Genomic DNA, 24447 nt, shown 5'->3' with positions numbered 1-24447 from the left:
TCTATCTGTTGCATTTGCCAGAAAACCATTCTGGCAAAGATTTATATGTCTTCATGTTTCTTGACGCAAATTGACTGACAAAGAATAATAAAAAACTATTTTGCTATTTGTTTTCGGCATTTTTGTATTTTCTTTAAAGCATATGTTAATAGGCATTGTCAGAGAACGGACATTGAAGTAAAAAAGATTACTAGTGTAAAGTGTGACAGCAATTCCTGTGTTCCTAAGTTGCTATGTTCTAGGTGGAGAAGAAAAATAAAGGAATAAAACTGATGAGTGTCAATCTCATCTGTTATTACTTCAGGGAACAAAAATTAGAGCCATCTGCATTTTGAAAATTATTAACCTAAGATTTATTAATTTTGGAAAACATGAGTCACAAGAAGAGCTGGTGATCATTCACTCTGTGGTCAGCAAATTAACAAAACAGATCATTGCTTCCTGGTCTGCATTTTTCTAAACTTCTCTAAGTTCACACACAAGCATGGATATAATGTTTCTTCTAACTAAAAAGATTACCAAGAAAAATCAGAAACTGCTCATTAATATTATGACACTGTTGAGGAATGATAAGAAAATCTAGACAGATATTGCTACTAACAAGGCTTCAGATAAATTGCTAACATCCAAGACTTTGTGAAATCAAATACAAAATAAGCATAATGAATTTCTCAGTTTTGAGTGATGAATAGAATTAGTTGCTAGATGTTCTATTCTGTGGACACCTTTCACAGAAGTGTCATAAAATCCTCATAGGACTTTCTTGACAATTAATATGTAAATTGGCTAAAAATTTTTATCACATGAGCTGGTAATAAATTTTCAGAGACTGCTTTCAGTCCACAGAACATACTTTAAAACAAAGTTATTATTTGTATTTAAACTTGTTAACTGATCTTCAGTTGTAACTAAAGCATTTTGTAAATTTTTCTTTCCTACTTTCATACCATAAAGAAGGTTTTGATGATTCATTTCAGCAGAAATAAATAGGTGTTAATACTGCTAATTTGTAGCTTGGTACTGTTAAAAGTAAACAAAATACATTAAATAAAATTTCACAATGTCTGAAGTCTGTTATCTTTGCTGGGGATAAATTTGCTTTTATATCTTGCTTTAGTACTGTTCCATGGCTGCAGTAACATCAGGGACCCTAAGTTCCTATTATTTGTAATATACAGTTACAGAAATCAAAGTAATTAAAAGAATACTGGAAGTAGACACTCCAGAACACACCTTCCTATGCCTTCCTCCTAGCTAAACTGATATTATAGGAAAAAAAATTAGGCAAAAGATGACCCAAATAACCCTACAACTAACATGGCAAAAATGACATATCCTCAAGCTTCCTGCTGAAGTGGCACAGCTTTTCCACATTGTGAGGCTAGATAACAGGAAAAAAATAAAGTATTAAATGAAAATTCTGATGAAAGATAGGATTGTACCTTGTCATAGGCCCAAGGAAAAAGTTGAGAGAGACAAGAGAGAGGGAGAGAGAAGAGAGTCTACAGAAGAAATCTAAAGAAATAGGCCTTTCTTGGGTAGCTTTTGTAGGAAAGTTAAATTTAGGTTATTGGGCTATTTTATTGATACATGCACTTATTTCTGAAACACTCATCTGCTTAGTATATTGTGTTTTAAAGGAGACTGTCCTGTAAACTCTTACTGCTCCTAGCAAAGGAAACAATTTACAGCATCTGATTGAATCAGGTATGTTTAGGAAACCACTGTGAGTACTAGGAGAACTGCAACCCGTTAGAGTAGTTTGCAAGTGAGAGAATGGTGTGATTATTCCTGAAGTCAGATGCTGCCTTGAGGCCTGGGACCTGCAAGGGAGCAAATTAGGCAAAACCCAACAATCTGTACAAGTGACAAATGCATCTAGGTACGGTAAGACAAAAGAAACTTCTAGAGATGATGAATAGGAAACTGTCTGGAAATTCAGGCCAAAGACTTGACAAAACAGTCCCCAAATGACAACATTTTTGCACAAATGTGAAGGCTCTGTCTAAAATTTCCAAAGTCTCTGGAGAGAGTCAAGTGACTTACTGAAAATCAGTAGGAGTCAGGCACGTAACACCCATTGCAGCCTATAGTTTTTATTGGAGTAACACCTTCTAGAGGGAAAACCATTTTAATGTATCTGGGTGACTCTCAGTGAGAGAAAACATTAAAAATTGGCAAATAAATTTAACCTGAGGGAAAAAAACACACAGAGATACACTCACTTGCATTCCCAAACAGAAATTAGCATTTGAATGTTCCTTATTCAATTTTCAATTTCAGGTCACTGGTTCTCTTGCAAATGGAGATTAGCACAGACATAAAAATGCTGTTCTCAGAAGACAATTTCCAACTAAGATATGATGTCACGATAAATGACATTTAACACTTAATCACATCACCATTTTCTATGAAATGTATTTCACCTTGGTGATCCTTTCAAAATAACTTTAAAAAATTACAGATTTGAAGGGTAATTATATTTTATTTGAAAGGACGGAATAATGTGAAAAGATTCAGGAATAGTAAAAATACTGGCAAGAATGGCAGTTTAACATCTCATATTACAATCTTTATGTGCGTTCAAATAATTTTTCCCCAAGAATCTGGGTAATAGCACCTTTTGATTATTTTTACTCTGACTTTAATTGTCTGCAGGAAACTTCAAAGTATAATTAGAACATACATGATTTAGTGCAAGAAACAATAAATCAAAGCAACCTTAATTTTGAGTTACTTACAGTCCATAGGCAGAGTTTACAGCAAGACTGGTGATCTGTTGTGGAGGCTCACCATCCACCCACACCAACTGAATAACGAGATCTGCTTGGTATCCAGGAGGCATTCGCACAGGTCGAGTCTTAACACTAAGAAGGAGAGGTACAAAATAAGAACAAACAAACAAACAGACTGGGTCGTGAATAACAACTGCTTCTCTTGAGAAAATACTAGTGAAGCACAATGCCTTAGTAAGCCCAGAGTGGTACCAGCGTTAGCAGCATACTGTACATTGAGACTAGGCATTCCAATCAGAACAGGGATATTTGGGAGGAATTCCAGGTTTTGACTTTCATTTCTGTTGTAGAAACAAATCTGAAAACTTCAACACTCCCTACAAGAGAAACTCTGAAGAAGATGTAGGTGGGGGTCAATAAAAATAATTTTTGCTTATTCATTTTGCTTTGATTTTCCTTTTTCAGAATATTTTCTTATGCTATATAATGCACACTTAAAAAATCATCATGAATAATCAACTTGAAAGGAAAATCTAAAATACTTTCCTCTGATGCTTTGAAACAGGACATTTCTGTATTTTTGGAACTTTCTTGCTCTGAAGTAAAGCACAATAGAAAATGCGAAGAGCCATGACAAGATGAGAAGATGTCCCTTTCTGTAGTGGTCCTCTTGCATATTCAAAACTTATTGACAATGACTTGGCAGTTCTATTTCATAGAACCATAGAATGGTTTGGATTGGAAGGGACCTTAAAGATCACTTGGTTCTAACCCCCTGCAATGGGCAGGGACGCCTTCCACTAGCCCAGGTTGCTCAAAGCCCCATCCAACCTGGCCTTGAACCCTTCCAGGGAGGGGGCACCCACAGCTTCTCTGGGCAACCTGTGCCAGTGTACCACCACCTCCACAGTAAAGAATTGCTTTCTTATATCTAATCTAAATCTACCCTCTTTCAGTTTAAAACTGTTACCCCTCATCCTGTTCCTACACTCCCTGATAAACAGTCCTTCCCCAGCTTTCCTGTAGCCCCCTTTAAGTACTGGGAGACTGCTATAAAGTCTCCCCAGAGCTTTCTTTTCTCCAGGCTGAACATGCCCAACTCTCTCAGCCTGTCCTCATAAGGGAGGCTCTCCAGGCCCCTGATCATCTTCATGGCCTCCCCTGGACCTGCTCAAGCAGGTCCATGTCCTCGTTACACTGGGGGCCTCAGAGCTGGACACAGCACTGCAGGTGGGGTCTCACGAGAGCAGAGGTGGAGAATCCCCTCCCTCGACCTGCTGGCCACACCTCTCTGGATGCAGCCCAGGACACGGTTGGCTTTCTGGGCTGTGAGTGCACATTGCTGGCTCACAGTCCGTTTTCCATCCACTAATACCCCCAAGTCCTTCTCCACAGGGCTGCTCTCAGTCCACTCCTCACCCAGTGTCTGTGCTTGGGATTGCCCCGAGACATGTGCAGGACCTTGCCCTTGGCCTTATTGAACTCCATGAGGTTTGCGCGGTCCCACCTCTCCAGCCTGTCCAGGTCCCTCTGGATGGCACGTCCCTTCCCTCCAGCGTGTGACCGCACCACACAGCTTGGTGTCATCAGCAAACTGCTGAGGGTGCCTCGATCCCACTGTCCATATCTCCAGCAAAGATGTTAAACCGCACCGGTCCCAACACCCACCCCTGAGGAACGGCACTTGTCACTGCTCTCCACTTGGACATGGAGCCATTGACCACAACTCTTTGAGTGTGCCCATCCAGCCAATTCCTTATCCACTGAGTGGTCCATCCATCAAACCCCTTTCTCTCCAATTTAGAGAGCAGGATGTCATGCGTGACAGTATCAAAAACTTTGCACAAATCCAGGTAGATGACGTCAGTTGCTGTTCCCTTACCCACCAGCGCTGTAACCCCATCACAGAAGGCCACCAGATTTGTCAGGCACGATTTGCCCTTAGTGAAGCCATGTTGGCTGTCACCAATCACCTCCTATTTCTCATGTGCCCTAGCATAGTTTCCAGGAGCATTCATTCCATGATCTTGCTGGGCACAGAGGTGAGACTGACCAGCCTGTAGTTTCCTGGGTCTTCTTTTTTTCCCCTTTTTAAAAATGGGGTTATGTCACCCCTTTTCCATTCAGTGGGAACTTCATCAGACTGCCACAACTTCTCAAATATGATGGTTAGTGGCTCAGCCACTCCATCCACCAGTTCCCTCAGGACCTGTAGATGCATCTCATCAGGTCCCATGGACTTGTGCACCTTCAGGTTCCTTAGATGTTCTCAAACCTGATCTCCTGTAGTGGGCGGTTCTTCATTCTCCCAGTCCCCGCCTTCAACTTTACCTCTGTGTCTTGGGTGGTGTGGCTGGAGCACTTGCCAGTGAAGACCAAGACAAAAAAAGGCACTGACTACCTCAGCCTTCTCCATATCCGGGGTGACCAAGTATCCCTTTTCCTTCTCGAGAGGGCCCACATTTTCCTTAGTCTTCCTTTCATCACCGATGTACCTGTAAAATCCTTTTTTGTTGCCCTTGACGTCCCTGGCCAGATTTAATTCTATAACAGCTTTGGCCTTCCTAATCTGATCCCTGTCTGCACAGACAGTTTTTCTGCATCCCTCCCAGGCTACCTGTCCTTGTTTCCACCCTCTGTAGGCTTCCTTTTTATGTTTGAGATTGTCTGGGACTCCTTGTTCATCCACACAGGCCTCCTGGTGTTCTTACCTGACTTCCTCTTTGTTGGGATGCATCAATCCTGAGCTTGGAGGAGGTGAACCTTAAATATCAACCAGCATTCTTGGGCCCCCCTTCCCTCCAGGGCTTCATCCCATACTACTCTGCCAAGCAGATCCCTGAAGAGGCCAAAGTCTGCTCTCCTGAAGTCCAGGGTAGTGAACTTGTTGTGCTCCCTCCTCATTGCCCTAAGGATCTTGAACCCCACCATTTCATGGTCACTGCAGCCAAGGCTGCCTTTGAGCTTCACACTCTCCACCAGCCCCTCCTTGTTGGTGAGAACAAGGTCCAGCATAGCACTGCTCCTCCAATAGAGGAGAAGGAAGTTATCGTCATTTGTCCATTTAGTGCAAACAAGTCCTGTTTTCTTCTTAGGAGTATAATCACCTAATATCTGATCTGGTCTTAATGAATGAATGCTTCCTACATAAAATCTGATATAATTATTAACACCTCTTCATATTCTGTTATGGCAAGTTCAGTGACTTGCAAAGCAGGTAGTGAAGGTGTATATATTAAGGGGGAGTGTAAGAACCGAACACTTCGTATGACTGCTTTATGTGTGTTCTTGACTGGTAGAACTTAACATGATGATACACTGAAAGAAGATATTATGCAATAATAGCAATATTTTGAGGTATTCATGTTATTCATTAGTACATTCACACTGTAGGTAGTAATTTATATGTAAAGCCCACTAGCCAGTGCATTTTTACTGTAGCTGTAAATGGTGAGACTGCTTATATTGCACCCCTCTGCACACAGTCATAGTAGGGCAGTCTATCACATATAATCCTCTATCCCTGCAAAAAATAGTACTGAAAGAAAGGCTAAGAATCAGAAGAAGGAGATTAGCTGGTTTATACAGACATGGAGCACACATTCTGAAGAACTGGAGTCTGGGCACCTGCACCTGATATGACATCTTTGATAACTGCTTTTCAAAATACATTCACACCCTGCCTCAAATTATTTAACCATTTCTGCAATACAGTTTATGCTGTGCTGCTTATATTTTTAGTGTAGAGTGTTCACTACCCTTGCCAAATCTTTCCCTTATTTACTATTTAATGACAAAGGCATTCCTCATCTGTCTTTCTAAATGCATTTCCTTAACAGTGGCTTGGCACACTATTCTATTTCTTTTGCCTGTCATACTGTTCAGACCTTACATATCCGTTTATTCAGAACAGCAATCAGTCACTTGGCTTTGAGTTTGTCATAGGAAAGACATGGCAGCACAGTTCAGCACACGGGATGCTTTTCCCATCTTCCTCTTCCTCTCCCCAGGCCAGGCACCTGGGAGCCAGCCAAGGTCAGCCCATCACAGTTGGCAATAGCTTTGTATTGTTGCTTCCTATGAACAGCAAACCTCTGCTCAAAGTTTTGTGCTTTCTTACCTGTTCTGTTGGCACTAAAGCTTTGCCCTTTCCTTTCTTCATAAGATACATATCCATGAACATTTCTGAAATGACACTATCCATAAGCTTAATGAAGCCCTGAATTAGCCAGGAGTATTCGTGGTGAGAACAAAGGGATGAACATCTGTGAACTCAAGCTGCTAAGGGAGAGGGGCCTTTTGAGACCGGGGAAAACTGAAATTACAAATGACAGTTGTATACAGTGAAGGTGTATTCTTTTCAAACAAACTTCACAGCAAGCAGAAACCGAATATTTTATACAAATAGTCCTCCAAAGTATCTTTGTGACAGGGCCCTTCCACTTCTTATGCCTGTGGATAGGCCTTTAAGAGGCACACTAGTGGCAGTGTTTCCATCTTGGACCCCATTTTCTGTTTTCAACTCCTGCCCTTAAAAATGTTATAAAAAATATAAAACAGGTAAATGAGAACCAAGAAGCAAGACTTAAGTCTAACGCCCTTTTAGCTGAGCAGACATCCGTATTTTCTAATGGATAACTGATGATGTGGGGGAACACAAGAGTCATGCTGCTATGGTGAGTTCCAACAAATATCAGTTGAGGCAATGCGTTTATCCTTTTCTTCCTCTAAACAGACTACCATGAGAGGGACAATGGCTGCAGAATTAATCCTGATCTTCTAAACCAAGTTTTTATTATGATATTTATGATATATTATGATTATTTTTTCAATGTGTTTTTAACAACATGCTGAAAGAATTAGAGAACTTGAAGTGTCTTCTAAGTTTTCTTTCAGATTGTTGTGACCTGAACAAAAAAAGCAAACATCTTTCTCTCTCTATTTTTCACTGTGAATTTGAGGATCTTCTTTGGTAAGATAGATGTTATTTCACAGGGATTTTCTCTAAGCAGAGAGTAAGTTGTAGCTCGTGAAAGACCATAAGACCAGAGTAAAATAGTTTCAGATTTTGTGATTCAGTTTGTCATTCCCATGTTCCTGTGACACCTTCCTCTTTAAGGATGTTTGAGTTATTTCCCTGGCTTCACTAACCATCTTGCTTGAACAGTAATGTTGACATTTAGTTCTTCACCTTGTTTTGGATTGCTTTTTTTGAAGTGATTATACTATAAGTCTAAACAGACTGCAGGAGTATGCACAGAAGAAATATAGATATTTCAGTGATTTCCTTGACATGCTCTTGTTATTCTTCACTGAATTTAGTTGTTGCAAAGTTTTGGTTTCTAGTTTTCTTCATGAGATAATCACAGTTCTTTATCATTTTGGAGTTACTTGGAGCTACTCTGAAAACCCTTGATTGACTTAATTTTGGGATGATATTAAAAGTCTGGAAACAAAGACTTATATTCTGGGTACAGCTTTTTGATGACAGCATTTACATCAAAAATATTTATCTGCATAATCACAAATACATCAGTTTCTTATGTTATTACAGCTGCATATTTCATTATAAAATCTTCTGAAATAAGCAAGAACACTATTTATTCCACACTACTGCTTGCCTCTCTTGGTGACATTTACTTTCGATTTCAGAAAAATGCCAAGTTTTCATTACTTCAGCCCCTTCAATCACTTTCTTTCTAGTACCTATTCGCAGACACAAACACATTCAGTCATTCCGACTTCTGACTAGCAAAAATTGTGTAGTGTGGAGTGCCACCCATTTGCTGTAACAAGGTTGAGAAGCAGATACGAAAATAAACACAATGGAGCCAAGATTAAAAGCGAGCCTTTATATAAAATTTTATCTGGATTATCAATATAGTTCAAGTTGTGCACTCACCCTCCATGTGTAGGTGGCTGCAGCTTTATGTTACTATAACTGTATCTTAGATTCTGTGCTGCTGCCCACCTTAATGACTTGCAGATAAAGTCAACAGCATCATCCAAGTCTCTACTGGGTTTTCTGTGGTTCCAGCACTACTTTCACTTTATCATCATAATTCTGCTTAGAACAGAAGTTTTTTGACAGACAAGGAATGTGGACCTGGTTAGGGTTTGGGGGAAAAGCGTGAATATTTATATGTTTTTCCCTATTGAAAAGGATGAGAGTGTACACAGAATACTTCTATATAAATTTAAGAGAGAGTATGCCAGCAGTTTGAGTGGTATAATTACTTTGACTTTGAAAAACCACTTTTCTGTCAAAATAAGTTTACATTTACTTTGTGTAAAATGGGACAAAAATCAGTTGGCCATCTTAATGTGAGATTATATAGAGTTAAGGAAATTTCTAAAAACTAATCAGCAGAACCTCTACTGGTTCATTACAGCTTTTCTGCCTCCAAGATCAACAATTCCTCTCCTCCCCAGACCAAATCAAATAAGAATCCCTTAAGGGAAAATGTTAGCCACTGAAATAATTGATTGCATTCTTGCTGATTTCAGTGTCATAAATAGATTTCACATTGGGATTTTTTTAATAACTTCTCTGTGCGTCTTCTATTGATTTTCATGGTTTACATTAATGATTAAACTGGGGTCTGAGGTTCAACTGCCTGACTGAATGAGGTGGGCAAACAAACAGGATGCCAAAAAATACTGTTAATTTTACAATAACAATGTCATTATATATGCTTTTAAATGTCAATGCTATTTTCAGGAGCTCAACAGCCCAAAGTATCTGTAAAGTCAGGCAATGTTCATTTAAACTGCTTTTAAAATAACTGAGGCATTTAAAGTATTTAACAATAATTAGACTGAAATAATAATGAATTCATTAAAATAAGAGCAATTGTTATCAGCAGTGTACTATAATTGCTGGAAAATGACAGTTTATGGAGTTTTGTATGGGGTTCTGTTCTGAAACTATCCAAACCTATAATTTATCTGCCTTATTAGTAAGAACACATTAATTTACTCCAAACAGTAGCTATATGTACTCTAACAGACAACAATTTGTTTCCTTCTAAAAAATAAACGTATATACACTTCCACACAGTGAAACTCTTTCATAATTGTATATTTTAAAGATTGTTTCATGAGTATGAACACAGTTGCATTCCCTTACACACCATAAAATGCATATACGTCTTTCACAAAGAAAGATTTTAGTGCTGTACTAATTAATCAAGGAGGGAAAGCTTTGCACATCTGCTTTATGAAAATCTCTTTGTGAACTCAAAAAAAAGTTCCTCAGAAAATCCTTGATTTATTCTGTAGTGCTTGTATTCCATTCAAAATTGTGGGTATAGATGAAGAGCTACTCCTAGGTCATACTGGAAAATTAGTCAAACCTTTACTGTAACAGTTTCTCTTCTCCATAATTACTTCTAGCCTTTTAAAATCCCCTGTTAATTTATTTTACCTTAATTCTTTTGTTTGTTCCACATTCTGGTTTCCTCTCATTTTGTGTCACATACATATGACTAACCTCTTTTTCTTGATAGTTGATGGATTCTTAACATAACAGATAGGAGTGCTTTTTAGAAAGATAAAACATTGAACAATGGCATGGACTTACCTAAGACATGGGATACTATCCTTCATCGGTCCTTCACATGCTACAGTGTTGGTACTGCCTGAAAGGCTCTTTAAAGAAGGAAGCTGGGAGGAGGCATCTGGAAATGGGGGAATTATTTCTGGTTCAGGAGTAATGATATCTTCTACTTCATACTGAAGTCGTACCTCTAATGACTTAAATAAATAAAAAGCTAAGTTACTATTTCATAAAACAAGCTGCTGAAAGTTCTGTTACTTTCAAATAAATATCAGTAAGCCTTTTTTAAAAAAAATATACACACACCCCCCCATTTATCATTATCATTTGCAGGCAAAGAATACAGTAATTTGTTATTTATACAGCAATTTGTTATTTATACAGCCTAATAGTAACATCAAATAGGAACTAGTTATCTACCCTACATTGATGGAGAAATACATTCTTCCAGTGCTGAGTTTGATTCAAGCTTTTCATTGTAAGGAAAGGCAACAATGCAACTTTCCAGAGTTTATTACGAAAAGAGAAGTTAATCACTCACCCCCAAACAAATATATTTTGTCATGAGAATCATCATTCTGGATAAATGTAATGAAAAATTTCTGCCTATTGTCTGTTACCTTTCTCCTAAGCAAATTCATTAAAAGAATGATTACCAACTCTGCCTTCTTATTGCTAGTACAATAGAGACCAGAGACTCTACAAGACAGGTTTTAGCCAGTATGCAGAAGTCTGACAGTGGGGGTAGTACTGATGAATGAACAAACTTCATTTGTCCATAGGTGGGGGTCAGGAAATCAGAGATAACAGCACAGAGAGTTACATATTCCTTAGACTGAACATGAGTTTGGTGGATGCTAGAAAGAAAAGTTCAAACCAAATACCTTTTGCTTTCCTTCTGGGCTCTCTAGATAGGGAAAAGGAGACCAACTACCCTTCAATTCTTTCCACTAACTTAGGAAACCTTAACTGAAGGACTCCAAAACACAGGGGAAACTGGACAGGGAGCTCAAATTTATATAAGTAATCATCTCAAAGAATCACAGTAAATATTGGGCAATTACTTCTACCTCACAAATTGTCCAAAGAGATCCCCATTTTGAAAAGAATGAAAACCAAGGTACAGCCCTCAAAGAGATAAGGTCTTGGGATTACTAGCTGAATAGCAATTTTGGTGCTGGTACTTTGAAATTATCAGAAGCAACTGCAGATGTAGACACTGCAAACATCTTAGTGATCTCTCACTGAGACATCATCTGTACCAGAATGAAGATTAAGAAAATACCCAAGTTTCATGAGAATTGGGAGATAAACATCAGTACTGAAGGCTCTCCTGTTTCTCAACCATTGTGTTAAAACACGTAAGATTTCATAAAGAAGTGATTCTGCTCAACCAGGAGAGAAAGGGTCTTTTCTCAAACTTTCACTTTTGTTTTCTCCTTGCAAAATCCATGGGTATTTTTGCCTGAATCGGCTAAAGGAACTCATGGTCAACATCTGCCTTCAAAGACTAATGAATGAAATAACGAGTTCAGGAAATATAATCTCCTGGAAATAATTGCTGCTAACCGAAACAATTTATAATGCTGTTTAATCTTCATGCAGGACTTGAGTAATTGTTGAAGAGTATGTTCTGCTGCTTGCCGTGTTCAAAGTGCATCATTCTTCTCTGGATATTTTTCTTTGTGTCTTCCTTTTTCAACTAAAATTCATGTTGTTAAGTTCTAGCTATTGTTCATTTGCTGAGAGAAGGAAAAATTTAGGCTAATAACATGACTGTGAATTTTTTTTACATTTTGTTCCCTGGACCTTGGAATGGGTACAGACCTGTTGTACCAATCTATTTTGACACACAGTAAAGATCTTTGAGGATCCCATCACTAGGCTTATTGATTCTCCCTTCTACATTCGACTAGTGTAAACTACAAGACTGACGTAAACTTACAAGACCGATGTCAGGCAGTCAAACCCACATGGGGTGCTTAAAATGCTGAGATTTGTAGATTGAACTCAAGGTGAGTTCATACTGGCTGCTAGAAAAGTGAGGACACTTAAGTGCTAGAACTTGGGCTCACCTCAGGCAGCAAAGAAATCCTGAGACCGATCAGCTCAGTCTCAATATAGACAGACAGCCTAATGTCAGGTACACATTCCAACAAAGACTCACATGTTTTTTATTAAAAACCCCCCACCATTTAAGAGTGAAGACTTGAATGACTGCAGCAAAAACATGGAAACCAAGAGTTGAGGCCCATCTCAGGGCTGCACAAAACCCAGGGGAACTCAGTGACTATGCGGCCAAGATTAGATAATATTAAAGCAACTCTTCAGAGAACAATTCCTCATATAAATGCTTCTTAATTACAGATGAAATCTGAGAAACTGTAAAATTGCACATATTCTAACACTTTAGAAAATACCAGTTCTGATGCAATTCAGCCACAAAAGTAGAAGACAGGAAAATAAAGAAATTAAATGATAGGTAATAAAAGATAAGGTGCATTTGCTATGGAACAATATAAGAATACTGAAACACAGTAATTTTAGCAGCATTATACATGAGCTGGTCAGTAATGTGAAATGATTGTTCATTAGTTTTAAAACTTCCCTGAAAGGGTACATTCAGCTAGCTTGATAATTGCCTCTGGGGGGAAAAAAATGAGAGGGAAACAACAGAACAGCTATAGGTAATGAATTTCCTTACCAGATGGCACAAGACTACAGGCCAAAAATGACATATTTTTGCCAGGCTAGAACTATAGACTTTCTAAAGTACACTAAAATAGTGTGAAAAGGGAAAGAACTGTAATCGGGGAAGTTCAAAAATGAAAGGGAAATTTTGGGTCAGCCCCTGGGATTTGTTGAGAACTGGCAGATACAAAGAAATCCTTTCTGGCAAGAGAGTGTCTGGAGTTGCAAACTGTTCTCCAGCACCAGAGAATGGCAAGCCTGAAGGAGAGGCAGTCATGTTTAGTTTGGCTTTGCCTTAAAAGCAGTCTCCTGTTAAACTTCTTAGGCTTAAGGAAGAATGTTTTACATTATAAATGCAGCTCAGCCACACTGTTAGCAGTGGGTGTGGCTCCTGTGCAAAAATGCAAGGTTTAAACCAGACTTGCTGTACAACAATGATAAGTACAAGGTGACTGCAATGCAGTAAAAGAACATAACTGTACGATTCTACCTGAAATATACAGCTTGATATTAATTTTATTCAAGTAGATGAGCACATATATGAGCACAGCAAGGCAATTTGATTTAGAAATTATGTTCTTTTATAAGAGAGTAAAATTCTGAAGGACTTACTGCAATTTCAGTGTTTACTTCATGTTTGCTGAACCTGTAAACAACCACATATGCAGAAACTCCTGCCACACAGAAAATTCGGCTTTCAGGACACCAGTACATCATCTGAACAGCAAAAGGATCTTCTTCCACAATCTCAGCTGTTGCTTTTCCTTCTCCCAGTTTCTGTTTTTCAAAGACCTTTGATGTTTTTAATTTGTACAACATCTGTAGAGTAACTGGAATATATTAAAACATACAAAAAATGCTGACATGAAGCAATTTGGTTATAAAATTCCTTGCTTCCCATTTTCTTTTCAGTTGTGGCATACAAAGAATCTTATGAAGGCCTAAGAGGAGAAGAAGATACAATACAGATATTATTCTGGTACACAGTACTGGTAGGATATGTATTTAATACTTCCAAAATGGATATTTGTCTGTGAAATACTTCTTAGTACTTTCTGGGACAGGATGTCAAAGGTCTGTGTTAACCATTATGTCTGTAATTACGCTCAGTGTTATAGAGAGGCTCTGATAATGCTGCTATTTTCCTAATGAGATGTGAAACTAAGATTTCATTTGTCTGAGGTTAGCATCTTGCTAGGATGTAAAGACTGTGTGGCACTTCAGGAGAAAACATTAGGAAATTATTCTGGTGGCCTGGGCAACCCAAAGATTTTCTGAATGAACAGGAGTTCTAAAATATTTTGAGTTCTTGACTAATAAGTATATCTGTATTTATACCTGTATATAAAACCTTAATATCCAGAAGCCTGTGTCAAGATGACCTCCACTGCAGTGAATTCTGGAGGTAAAGAGTATTATAATTAACTCATTTTTGTTTTACTGACATTCCTCCCTGTTTTTACAGAATTTATCGGTGGCATTAATTAGTAACTGCATAAGGTCAGAAAAAGTCAGTCAGGCCCAGCACCTATAAAGGTGTGTATATACATAAAGGAAAGTTGTTACATATGTTAGCATAATTGTGGTAGATCAGTCTAGATAGCTTGAGTAACAGGAAAAACAAAAGATGAAAGAAATTTGTTTTGGTTATGTAACTGGATGACGACCACCGCAACATTACATTTTCATTTTGCATGTTCCAGGAGTTTTAGCGTATAAATTTTTTTATACTTTGAAAAGTTTTAGCATATAAAACGCTACCAAATTTTCACAAATTACAGCAAATGCTTCTGTAATGAATACATAATTCTTCCTGCTTCTGTGGTGGTGGAAGAGGCCTCAGAATGCCCTTAGTCCCAGCGGCAAATCTAGAGTGGGACTTCAAATCAGACATCATGGGTCCATGCATACTAGGACTGGAAGAATTACAGAATCATAGGGCACAAGTACAAGGCAAGGATCTCTATGCTTCTGAGAATTACTAGGCACCATCTGCACAAGGGCAAATAAGAAACAGCAATGGCTTTTGAGCAAAGATACATTTGGAAAATTGCTTCAGTAGCTTAGCAATTCCCTGTCTCCCACAAATCTGTGCTTTCAGATACAGATTTACACAATTAAAATGTCTAAAAGCAAAGTATTTTGTGCCTTCAAATACCACTAGGATATTATGTTTGCCAGGAAATGTCACATGAAATTTGAACTCTGTTAAAAGAGTTAAGACCTTATAAATAATAAAACTTCGTAATAATTAAAACCAAGTATGGTACCAGTAACACAGTACATGCCCTGAAAAGCAGGACTAAAATCTAATGCCTCACACTACTTCTCTAAATAAAAGTAATTATCCTGGGTTTGTTTATATTAAAGCTCTCTCAAACTTCTGTCATTGCAGATTGAGGTCCTGTTGATCATTTGATTTTTTTTCTTTTTGGTGTTCACCATAACTTGGATGATGCAAACTCTAAGCAGCATGTATCTGCTTTTCCTCCATTTTCAAACAGACAAATTATATGGTGAAAAAGCAACTCATAGTTATGTTCAGTTGACATGTCTATGTAAAATTCCTTTGTGAAATAAGGCTTTGGAAATCCTCATTTTCTTCTTGTCCATCCTGATGAGTGAAAATATTTGATATTAGGCAAAAGAGAACTACCTGACAAAGTCATCAGGTTTAGCTGACATTAAAATCTTGTAAACATTCCCCATATTTGGTCAGAAATGGTAGCAGTATTACTCATTACAATTCTGTGGTACAATGTGGAACAAGCAGGTAGTGTGTCACATACTCTGTGTTCTTGTCAACCATTACATACTGCTTATTAGGGTCAAATTAAATCTCTCTATGCCTAACATCTCAGACAGAAGTCTCTTCCACACTCTTTTCTTTAAGAGACTGATACCTCATAAAAGAGAGATTCTACCCAGACATCCCTGTACCACAGAAGAGACAGAATACAAGGCAGCTCTACTGCAACTTTTGCGAAGCACCGTCACGTTATTTGAACCAGAATATTTTAGTTTTCAACCAAAATGTATGTATATTTTTAATAAGTACCATATGTATTTTCTGTAGCAGAAAATGCTGGGTTTTGATATGTGTAGTTATAGCTAGAATATATGGAACAATTATTTTCTGAAGCATTTTTTTGCTAGGATGAATGGAAATGCTTCCCAATTATTTCCTTGAACTTGAGCCTAGACAAGAAAAGATTTAGGTCTTCTCCACCCTCACCAGATTAAACATGTATTGAGATATATTCTTGTATTTTAATATTTTATTTTTACTTAGCTGTAAAAAAGACTATATTGCACTCAGAATAGAAGAGACATGACAACTGGAACTGAATATTAGATCTGAGCCCACTCTTTTATACACACAAGAAGATTATGCCCTAGGAAATTTTTAGCAACACTTCATCCTTCATAGGTTTTGGTATGTTGTATCTGGAGTTTTTATTCCTCTTAAAGACTTTCACTCTTTTCTGGCTAGTATATGTCATTAGCAGTGATTTTTCCCCTAATTTAATAAAAATTTGCTTGATTTCACCTCATTATTCCTAATTATATCATCCCAGGTATTACTCCTCATACTGTTAAGTATCCTGTTATATATGTATGTGTGTGTGTGATTTGTCAGCATTATATAAAAGTGAACTTTAGAAACTTACTGGCAGAAGCATCCCAAAACTTTACTGATCCATCTGCATGGCTTAAAAAAAATATAAAAATTAAATGTGTTAAAACAAGATGCAATTCTAAAACATCTACTTTCAGTGAGTGATAAATATAAGCAGAAAAACTGTATTTTGCTCATGTGGTAACTCTCCATACCTTACTGACAATATATAATGATATATACTGACTATAAGAAAGTATTTTGTTATTAATTTGATTAGGTTAATAAAACACTTTTTCATGCATTTCCTACACAGAACTAAGCCCCAAATGAATTTTAAGATCGCTACAGCAGGAAATTAGCTCCCATACTAATGACAAGCTTAAGTTACAGCACTTCTGGCTTTGCAGTGAGCCAGCACAAAGCCTATGCACTCTAAAAATGCCATGTATGATGAACTTTGAAAGGACAGAGGGTAACTTAATTTTGCTTAATACCTTACAGCTGTGTTCTTTTTATTAATATAAAATCATCCCTGAAGTAAAGCTGGAGAAAAAAGACATTTCTGTTTAAAATACAAATAATCCCTTCATCACCTTTTTTATACTATTACACATATCATAATCTTATTTTTAAAAATAGGTGTTAAGTATAATCGATAATAACAATTTATCAAATATATTGCTATCATCAGCATGGCTGAGACCCAAGGGAAACACAGGGTGTACCACAGCTGAATAGCTTCTGGTTTATGGCATGGCCCCTTGAAAATCCAGCAGGCATTGCTCATGGGGCTTCTACTGCAATCTGAGCCTTTCTATGCCTTTTTGTTATGGGGCTGTCTCTCCACTCACAGGTGAAATTCATCCCAGTGCACCACACCCTCACTAATGCTGGGGTATTAAAATGAATTCCCAAACTGTTCCCAGACACAAAGTCCCCAGAGGCCAAAGGACAACAGCTAAAGAAGAACAGCTGCTCCCTGTTTTAAAGCTATTCTCTATGCCCTTCAAGGCCAAATGGATTCTTGTTTCCAAAGACCCTGCCTTTATAAGTATGTAGACCTGCTGTGTAACACTGGGGCCTCAAACGGTAATTCTTAAGGGTAGTTCATCCCCGAGTACTAAGTTCTATTTTCTACAGCAAGTGGGAATTTCTGTGGTGACTTTGCACAAGGGAAAAAACTACATACCTCATGTGAAGAGGCCAGGATATGCATACTCTATGAAGGGTCAACTCTTATCTATAGCTAACCCACAATGAAAAGCCGTAGACACTAACATTTTTTAAAGTACCAATCCTCAGTTTCATTCTCACCCTGTAATAATGATTTCGGGATATGTCTGAGCTCCAAGGTTCCATGCTCCACCACTGATAGGCCACTCCTAAACAAACAACAGGAGTACAGAGATCACAACTAATTCTCATAAATCTTGCTTGGTTAATTTTTAAACTCAGGAGTAGAAAACATCTTCCTCCAAAAAGCAAGGCAACTCATAAAAGGAATAAAAATGCATAGCATTCACGGCTTTTAAAGCTTATTAACATTTTTATATTATCAATGAAGGCTTTTGAAACTTAATGACATTTTTATGTTACCAATTAAAGTTCTATGCTTTTAAAATATTTCTGCACAGATAACACTCAACAGTCCAAAATAGGAACTAAAGGAAGGAGTAACAAACAGCATTGCTACTCTTTTCAGATTGCTTGACTCTTGGAGTTTCTATAGGACACCAAATACACTGAGAATCTGTTTGGAGGATGAAGATTACTGAAGAAGCTGGCCCAGAAACAAATCTCTGAGCATGATGCCACAAGATATGAGATAAGGGACTGCAACTTTTACAGAACATATGAAATTATTATCTCTTCTTCTGCCTTTTGTTTACTAGTGGCAAGACTCCCATTCTTTTCCTTGGTCTAGGCTGGTAGAGCAAAATGCTAGTCTGTGCCTAAAGTTTGACATGTATGGATACAGGATACAGGATGTGGAGGATGACATATGTGCAGAGTGGGTGAAAATGTGTGCAGAGTATGAGTGGGTGTAAAAAAGCTGGGAGCACAAACTGGTTATGTGAATACATGGAGTGGATGCTTGTGGGTACAGAAATGGGTGGGTGGCAAATGAGTGGCTACCTACATTCAGAGTGTATATTGAATGTGCACAAATACAGGAAGGGGACAAGAGAGTGTGCAATGAATACGGGTAGGTGGTGAAAAGTTTGGGAAACTATGTATATGAGCTAAGGATAGATAAGCAGACAAATTCAAATAAGAGAAAAAAAATATTTTCTGAAGTACTTTGTTGAATCAAAAGCCAAAAGTAGTAGATAGGGCCCAGTTTCTGAGTTCATGGAAAACAAGGCAGCTCCAAGGAGAATACTTCTCTTAATATGAATAGAAAATTGATGATGCCTGATTTGTTTACCCAATATGTTTTCTAATTAATTTATTATGATGGATTAGTTCTAGTCAAAACATAAAGCAGATTAATGCTTGAAATTTATAAAATAATTGTATTTCCTCTTTTTATTTCTGCAGCTTGTCCTATTTCTAAAAGCATTACGTTAAGACTTTGGTAACTCAGTACAAAAATTATTAATATCCCTGTTTAATAAAAATCTCACAGACATGCTGTCAACCGTCAACTTTCAGTGAAGCTCTTCTGCTAACTTCTTTCTGTTATGTTTTCCCTTTTTTCTTTGATAGAGATAACTTATCCATACAAAATTGAACTGTACGCCAATGGGTTTCCTTTAACTCAGATTGATTTGGCATAACTCCAGCAGTTTGATGATTAAGTCCTATATAATGGTCATTACTGGTTGCGCTTAAGTGATGATGTTTCTGTGGGACAAATACGAGGCTGTAAGCATGCTGCTAAGCTGCTAGTTAGACCAACTTGAAAGTGATTATTAAAGAAGTAAAATGAAAATAAGTTGGTAAGATGTTACAAAAACATAGGTTGTACATCTACTTTGTTTAAAAAAATACTGGTTTTGTTTACCTTATTGCTGTATCCTTGCTTTTTATGTTTTGCTCCTACAGAATAGAGTACAGGAATCAAATCTGGAGGACAGTCCGCAAAATATTCTGTGCAGGTAACAGGTGACTCATGAATGTCAATAGGATATGGATTTTCAAAGATTGGAAAACTAGTTAAGGAAGACAATTTATTAGAAGCACTGTGACACACTGAGCCATAGAAGAAAACATATTTTTATCTTAAAGTGTATAACAGAATCTAAGTAAAGTCATTACTAATAAAGTACATTTTCCCTTATTTATTCAAATATATGTATTATTTTTAATGTCAATAATAACGTGTAGTTACTCAAATAAAGACATCAAAATGCCACTGCTGTGACAAGAATCCTCTTGCAATTTAAGTACCCACTCACGTGAATAATTCCTAAGGCTAACAGGAATACTTGTCTGAATGAGGATTAGGAACTAATTTTTCCCAACATCTCATCTTGTTTATACAGGTGACACATTTTCTAGAAGCTTCACATTCACGGATATTATATACACTATGACCTAAGAACTACTTATACAACTGTGGATTTTATATCGAGCAGTTTAGCTTATTGGGTTGGTAGAGTACTGATTCTACAATGAACAATTGCAATAACAGATGAAGTAGATCTCAGTTTATTTCTCACTTCCATCAGTTTGGACAATCTGATAAGAAGGAAGGCCTCACTTCTGGCATATTACACAATGTTATTCACAATTCAAAAATGTAGGAAATTTGGTTCTGATTTCAGTTATATCCATTTTATATTGCTGAGATGATTTGAATTATTCTTGCAAGTAAGTGAGATCAGAATATGATCCATTTAAAGTGTTTCAAGACATTAAGGGCAAAAGCTGTTCCTAGTTATACCAGTGTGAATGTGGATGCACATTACTGGTAGTGTTGGAGGCATAACAAAATAAAAAAGAATTGTATTCTGCACTACATGATGTATACTTCCTCTTCGATGTGAACATTGATTCTGATGTGAAAGAACTATTTGTCATTTAAACCAGCAACTGGATCATGAAATAATCCCATAGATCCACTGTAAATCAATGCCATTATTTATCATGGTACTGAAGTAAATACTTAAGTGGTAGTCCCTGTGGAGTCTAGTGAAGTTTGGCATGCATATAAGTAGTAGCTCAATCTGGTTTCCAAAACACCCATTCAGGTTGTAATTCAGCATGTGACCAAGTGTTACTTAACTTTGATGTTGAGTAAATGTTGGAGGGCTATGCTGAAGGGACCGCAAATTTAGATTTATTCCCAAATTTAAGAACAAATATTATCATAAGTTTCTGTTGATTAGTTGATCTTAGCTCTTAAGGTGGAGGTAAACATATATAGAGTGAATTATTACCAAGAGTGAATTATTTTGGATAGTAAAATTACATGATAACATTTGGATTTTTATCATCATTTGCTGGGAGTTAAGATACACAAATAACTTCATATAAGACTTCATACTTACTTGCTTTGTGTCAGGTCAACAACAATGAGATCTTTTTCCAAAAGCACAACTACAGCATAGGGTTCTTGAAATTCTGTAAGTGAGGAATCGAATATAAAAGACATGGAGTTCTCCCATTCATTTTAAACAAGCAAGTCATATTTCTGTTCTCTAAACATTAACAGTATATTAAACAAAAGTTTTAAGGTACGAATCTGCAAAGTAGGGCCAGATTAGGATCAGAAAGGAACTGAGAAATTCCTTTTGGGCAGTACTGCTGATCAATATACATAGCAAAAATAGAATTAGCATATTATAGCACGCCAGCATGGTAGTAAATTGAAAGTAAAGAAATAGAATATGAATAAGTTGTGTGTATCACTGCATTGCTGAATCCAATTATTATACAGAAAATGTATTTTTGCTGCCCAGTAGCAACACTTCTACTGTGTACAACTGTTCTTCAAACCCAGACTGTGAACAGCTGGTCCAGTCCACTTGATGATACACTATGCCCTCATTTCCAAGGTGATTCCAAAGAAATATTCCAAAGGAATCCTGTAAATCTAATGTGTTCAATTCAGGTACTGACACACTCCTTCCTCCCATATGCTCTTTATGAGATTATATTATTTGGTTTTTTATTTAATGCTTTTTTCATTTATCAAAACCAAACAATTAAAATGACAAATAAACGCTTCCCTTAATGCATAGGGTGTATTAGTTTACATAGGAGAGAAGTTCTTTTAAAAAATATAAATGTGAAATTACAACTCTTTTCAGCAGCAGTAAACCATTCCAGCAATGTGCAAGCTCAGAGTACACTTTTCAGATGGCTGATGCCAAAAGCCTGAGTAAATCGAGAGCAAGTGATTTATCTTCCTTTCAGGCCAGCTACAAATGCACATTATTTGTGGTCTGTTTTTATACAAGGCTATGAATAACGTCGGTTAAACTAAAATTTTTAAATATTAGTGTCTGAGCAGGGGAAGGGGTTACAAAATCTTAGTACTCAGAAGTGTCACTGTATTTGACAGAGTTAAATGAAGGCCCAAATTAACTGAGAATTAAATTTTTGCATAACACTGAAACAAATACACAGTTTATCTTTACTAAATATTTTTAATGTGTATTTGATATAGCTATGTATATAAGATTTATTTTACTTTTCTGCTTGAGGGTTTAAAATACTAAACTTAGTTTCTTTTTGATTTACAGCTTTTCTTAATTTACTTTCTGGAGTCTTCTGTGAATGTACTTCAGAATTTGGCAGCCCCACAATATGCAGCAAAACATTTCTAACAGTTCAATTCAGGCTGAAGAGTAAGAACTTTTTTACAGAGAAGTGATAGTTTAATCTTCAATAATTTAGCAATCCGTAGATTTTCAGCCTCATGGAAAATGTCAGAAATATAAGCACATATGTTTGATTAATGGCAATATTTCCTCACACTAGCCCACATGTTTCAAGCTTATATCTGGAGATTTAGGCATGCTTCATTGTGCACTCATTACTTGCTTCCTATATTGAGAATGCAAACAAGTTCCAGTTACTTTCAGTGATGTGGTTTTCTTGAGATGGAGACAACTGTGAGAATGGAAGTCCTTGGAATGAAATTAAGGTATGAGAGAAGATAACTTCATTTATTTTTTCCATAACTGTGTTTTGCTTAATAAACTCACCATTTGGATATGGGGTTTCACAAAGAGTTAAAAAATCAACTATAGGGTGATCCATTTCAAGAACTGTAATTGCTTTCCCATGCATGATTGTTAAGCTTGGTCTTCGACAAGCCTTATCATACGACAATCCACCAGAAAATATCACAAATGGCTCACTGTATTAAAAAAAACAACATAGTAATAATAAGTTTACCTAGTACATACAAGTTTACATTATAGGTTTAGTACCTTTAAATAATAATAAATAGCTTTGCGAAAAAGAAAGCAGGGGAAGATTCTAAAAGGGCTTTAACTCAGGAATGTAACATTGAGTTAATTACAGAATTAAAAACATACCTGTTTTTACAGGTCTTGTACTCTACTTTAAGAATTGGTTTGCAAGATTCAGGCTTTTTTCCATCTCTCTGAATTTTTCCTAGGGAAAGAAAGATGAAAACTGTATTAAAACATGATAATAGAACTATCAAACTCAAAGACACGTATTGAAGCAACTGTATAAGCTGTAAGACAATGGAACTTTAAAGCTACAGAAGATACTAGCTCCTATTTCTGTAAAATAGTCATTTGTCTAAATTAATTACATTTATTATGGCTTTATGTTTTTACTGCCACATACATCTAAAGAACCACAGACCACACTTCAAAGACATCTAAAAACCATGCGGATTACTGAGAAGGATGATACTTACGTAATAATTAATGAATTTTACCAAATGTATACCATTTTTTCCAAACATATTATGATCATAAACAGCTTAATTTTTTCCTGAGTCATTCTTAGATTGACTCAATTCATTTGTTGACAAAATGTTGCATGCTCTGCAGTGTAACTATTTGAGTGATAAAATTAAACGAAGTGTACAATTGAACTTCATGAGTTCTTAGTTAATTATGGCTCAGTACTTACTTCCAGTTAGAGAAAAGTCACTTGTAAACCAAAAAAATGACAATTTTGGGTTTGTTACTTTGGAAAGTGTATGCTTGTTTTAAACCACAACCTAATTGGAGGATACAGTGTAGATGGAGCCAGCCTGTTCTCAGAGGTGCACAGTGACATGATGGGAGGCAAAGAACTCAAGTTGTGTCTTGGGAAATTCTGGTTAGATATTAGCAAAAAAATTTGTACCATGAGAGTCATTAAATACTGGTAGATGTTGCCCAGAGAGGTTGTGCAATTTGTTGCTGGAAGTGTTCAAGTGTCTAGTATCAACTGGACACTGCCCTGAGCTAACTGATCTAATCAGGCCTGTTTTGAGCTGGGGGATAGACTAGATGAACTCTGAGAGGTCTCTTCTGACATGAAGTACAATTCTATGACTAAAAATGATAAAACAAAAGAAATTAGGAAATTTAAGAAAATGCTTAAACTTTTCTGGGCTGCATGGATCTTGCCTTTCCCTTCTTCCTCCCTCTCCACCCAGTCAGGCCTCTTGGTAATGTATTGATTTGCAACAGAGTCAATACCATTTTACTTCATTTATAGAAAGAAATGGCATACAAAGTCCCAGCCATAAAAGACACAGTCATTTCTTAATATGGCTTCTTTAAATTCTTCATTGCAGTGACTTGGGAACTTGTACCATTTTATAACAAGCAACACAGTGTCTTGTACAAAATGTATAATTTCTTGTGAAAATTGCACATATGAGCACATAAGTACAAAATACAAAAGAAAGAAATGCA

At 36.9% G+C, this 24447-nt stretch overlaps 1 protein-coding gene across 2 annotated transcripts in view; it reads right to left on the bottom strand.

Annotated features, from left to right (window-relative positions):
- The window catches only part of STXBP5L (syntaxin binding protein 5L), a 219584-nt gene that overhangs the window by 58061 nt on the left and 137076 nt on the right, over positions 1 to 24447 (bottom strand). For both annotated transcript variants that reach the window (XM_074809076.1, XM_074809084.1), the window contains exons 9-17: positions 23101 to 23179; positions 22765 to 22919; positions 21103 to 21175; positions 19614 to 19761; positions 17921 to 17988; positions 16656 to 16696; positions 13597 to 13814; positions 10318 to 10490; positions 2742 to 2867 (exon numbers count right to left, since the gene is read on the bottom strand). In XM_074809076.1, coding sequence (XP_074665177.1) covers positions 2742 to 2867; positions 10318 to 10490; positions 13597 to 13814; positions 16656 to 16696; positions 17921 to 17988; positions 19614 to 19761; positions 21103 to 21175; positions 22765 to 22919; positions 23101 to 23179 — 1081 coding nt within the window. The remainder of the gene's footprint in view (positions 1 to 2741; positions 2868 to 10317; positions 10491 to 13596; positions 13815 to 16655; positions 16697 to 17920; positions 17989 to 19613; positions 19762 to 21102; positions 21176 to 22764; positions 22920 to 23100; positions 23180 to 24447) is intronic.

Source organism: Strix aluco, chromosome 2, assembly GCF_031877795.1.
Source record: "Strix aluco isolate bStrAlu1 chromosome 2, bStrAlu1.hap1, whole genome shotgun sequence".
NCBI lineage: Eukaryota > Metazoa > Chordata > Aves > Strigiformes > Strigidae > Strix > Strix aluco.
Note: the sequence above shows the minus strand (reverse complement) of the source record. Positions and strands in the feature narration are given on the sequence as shown.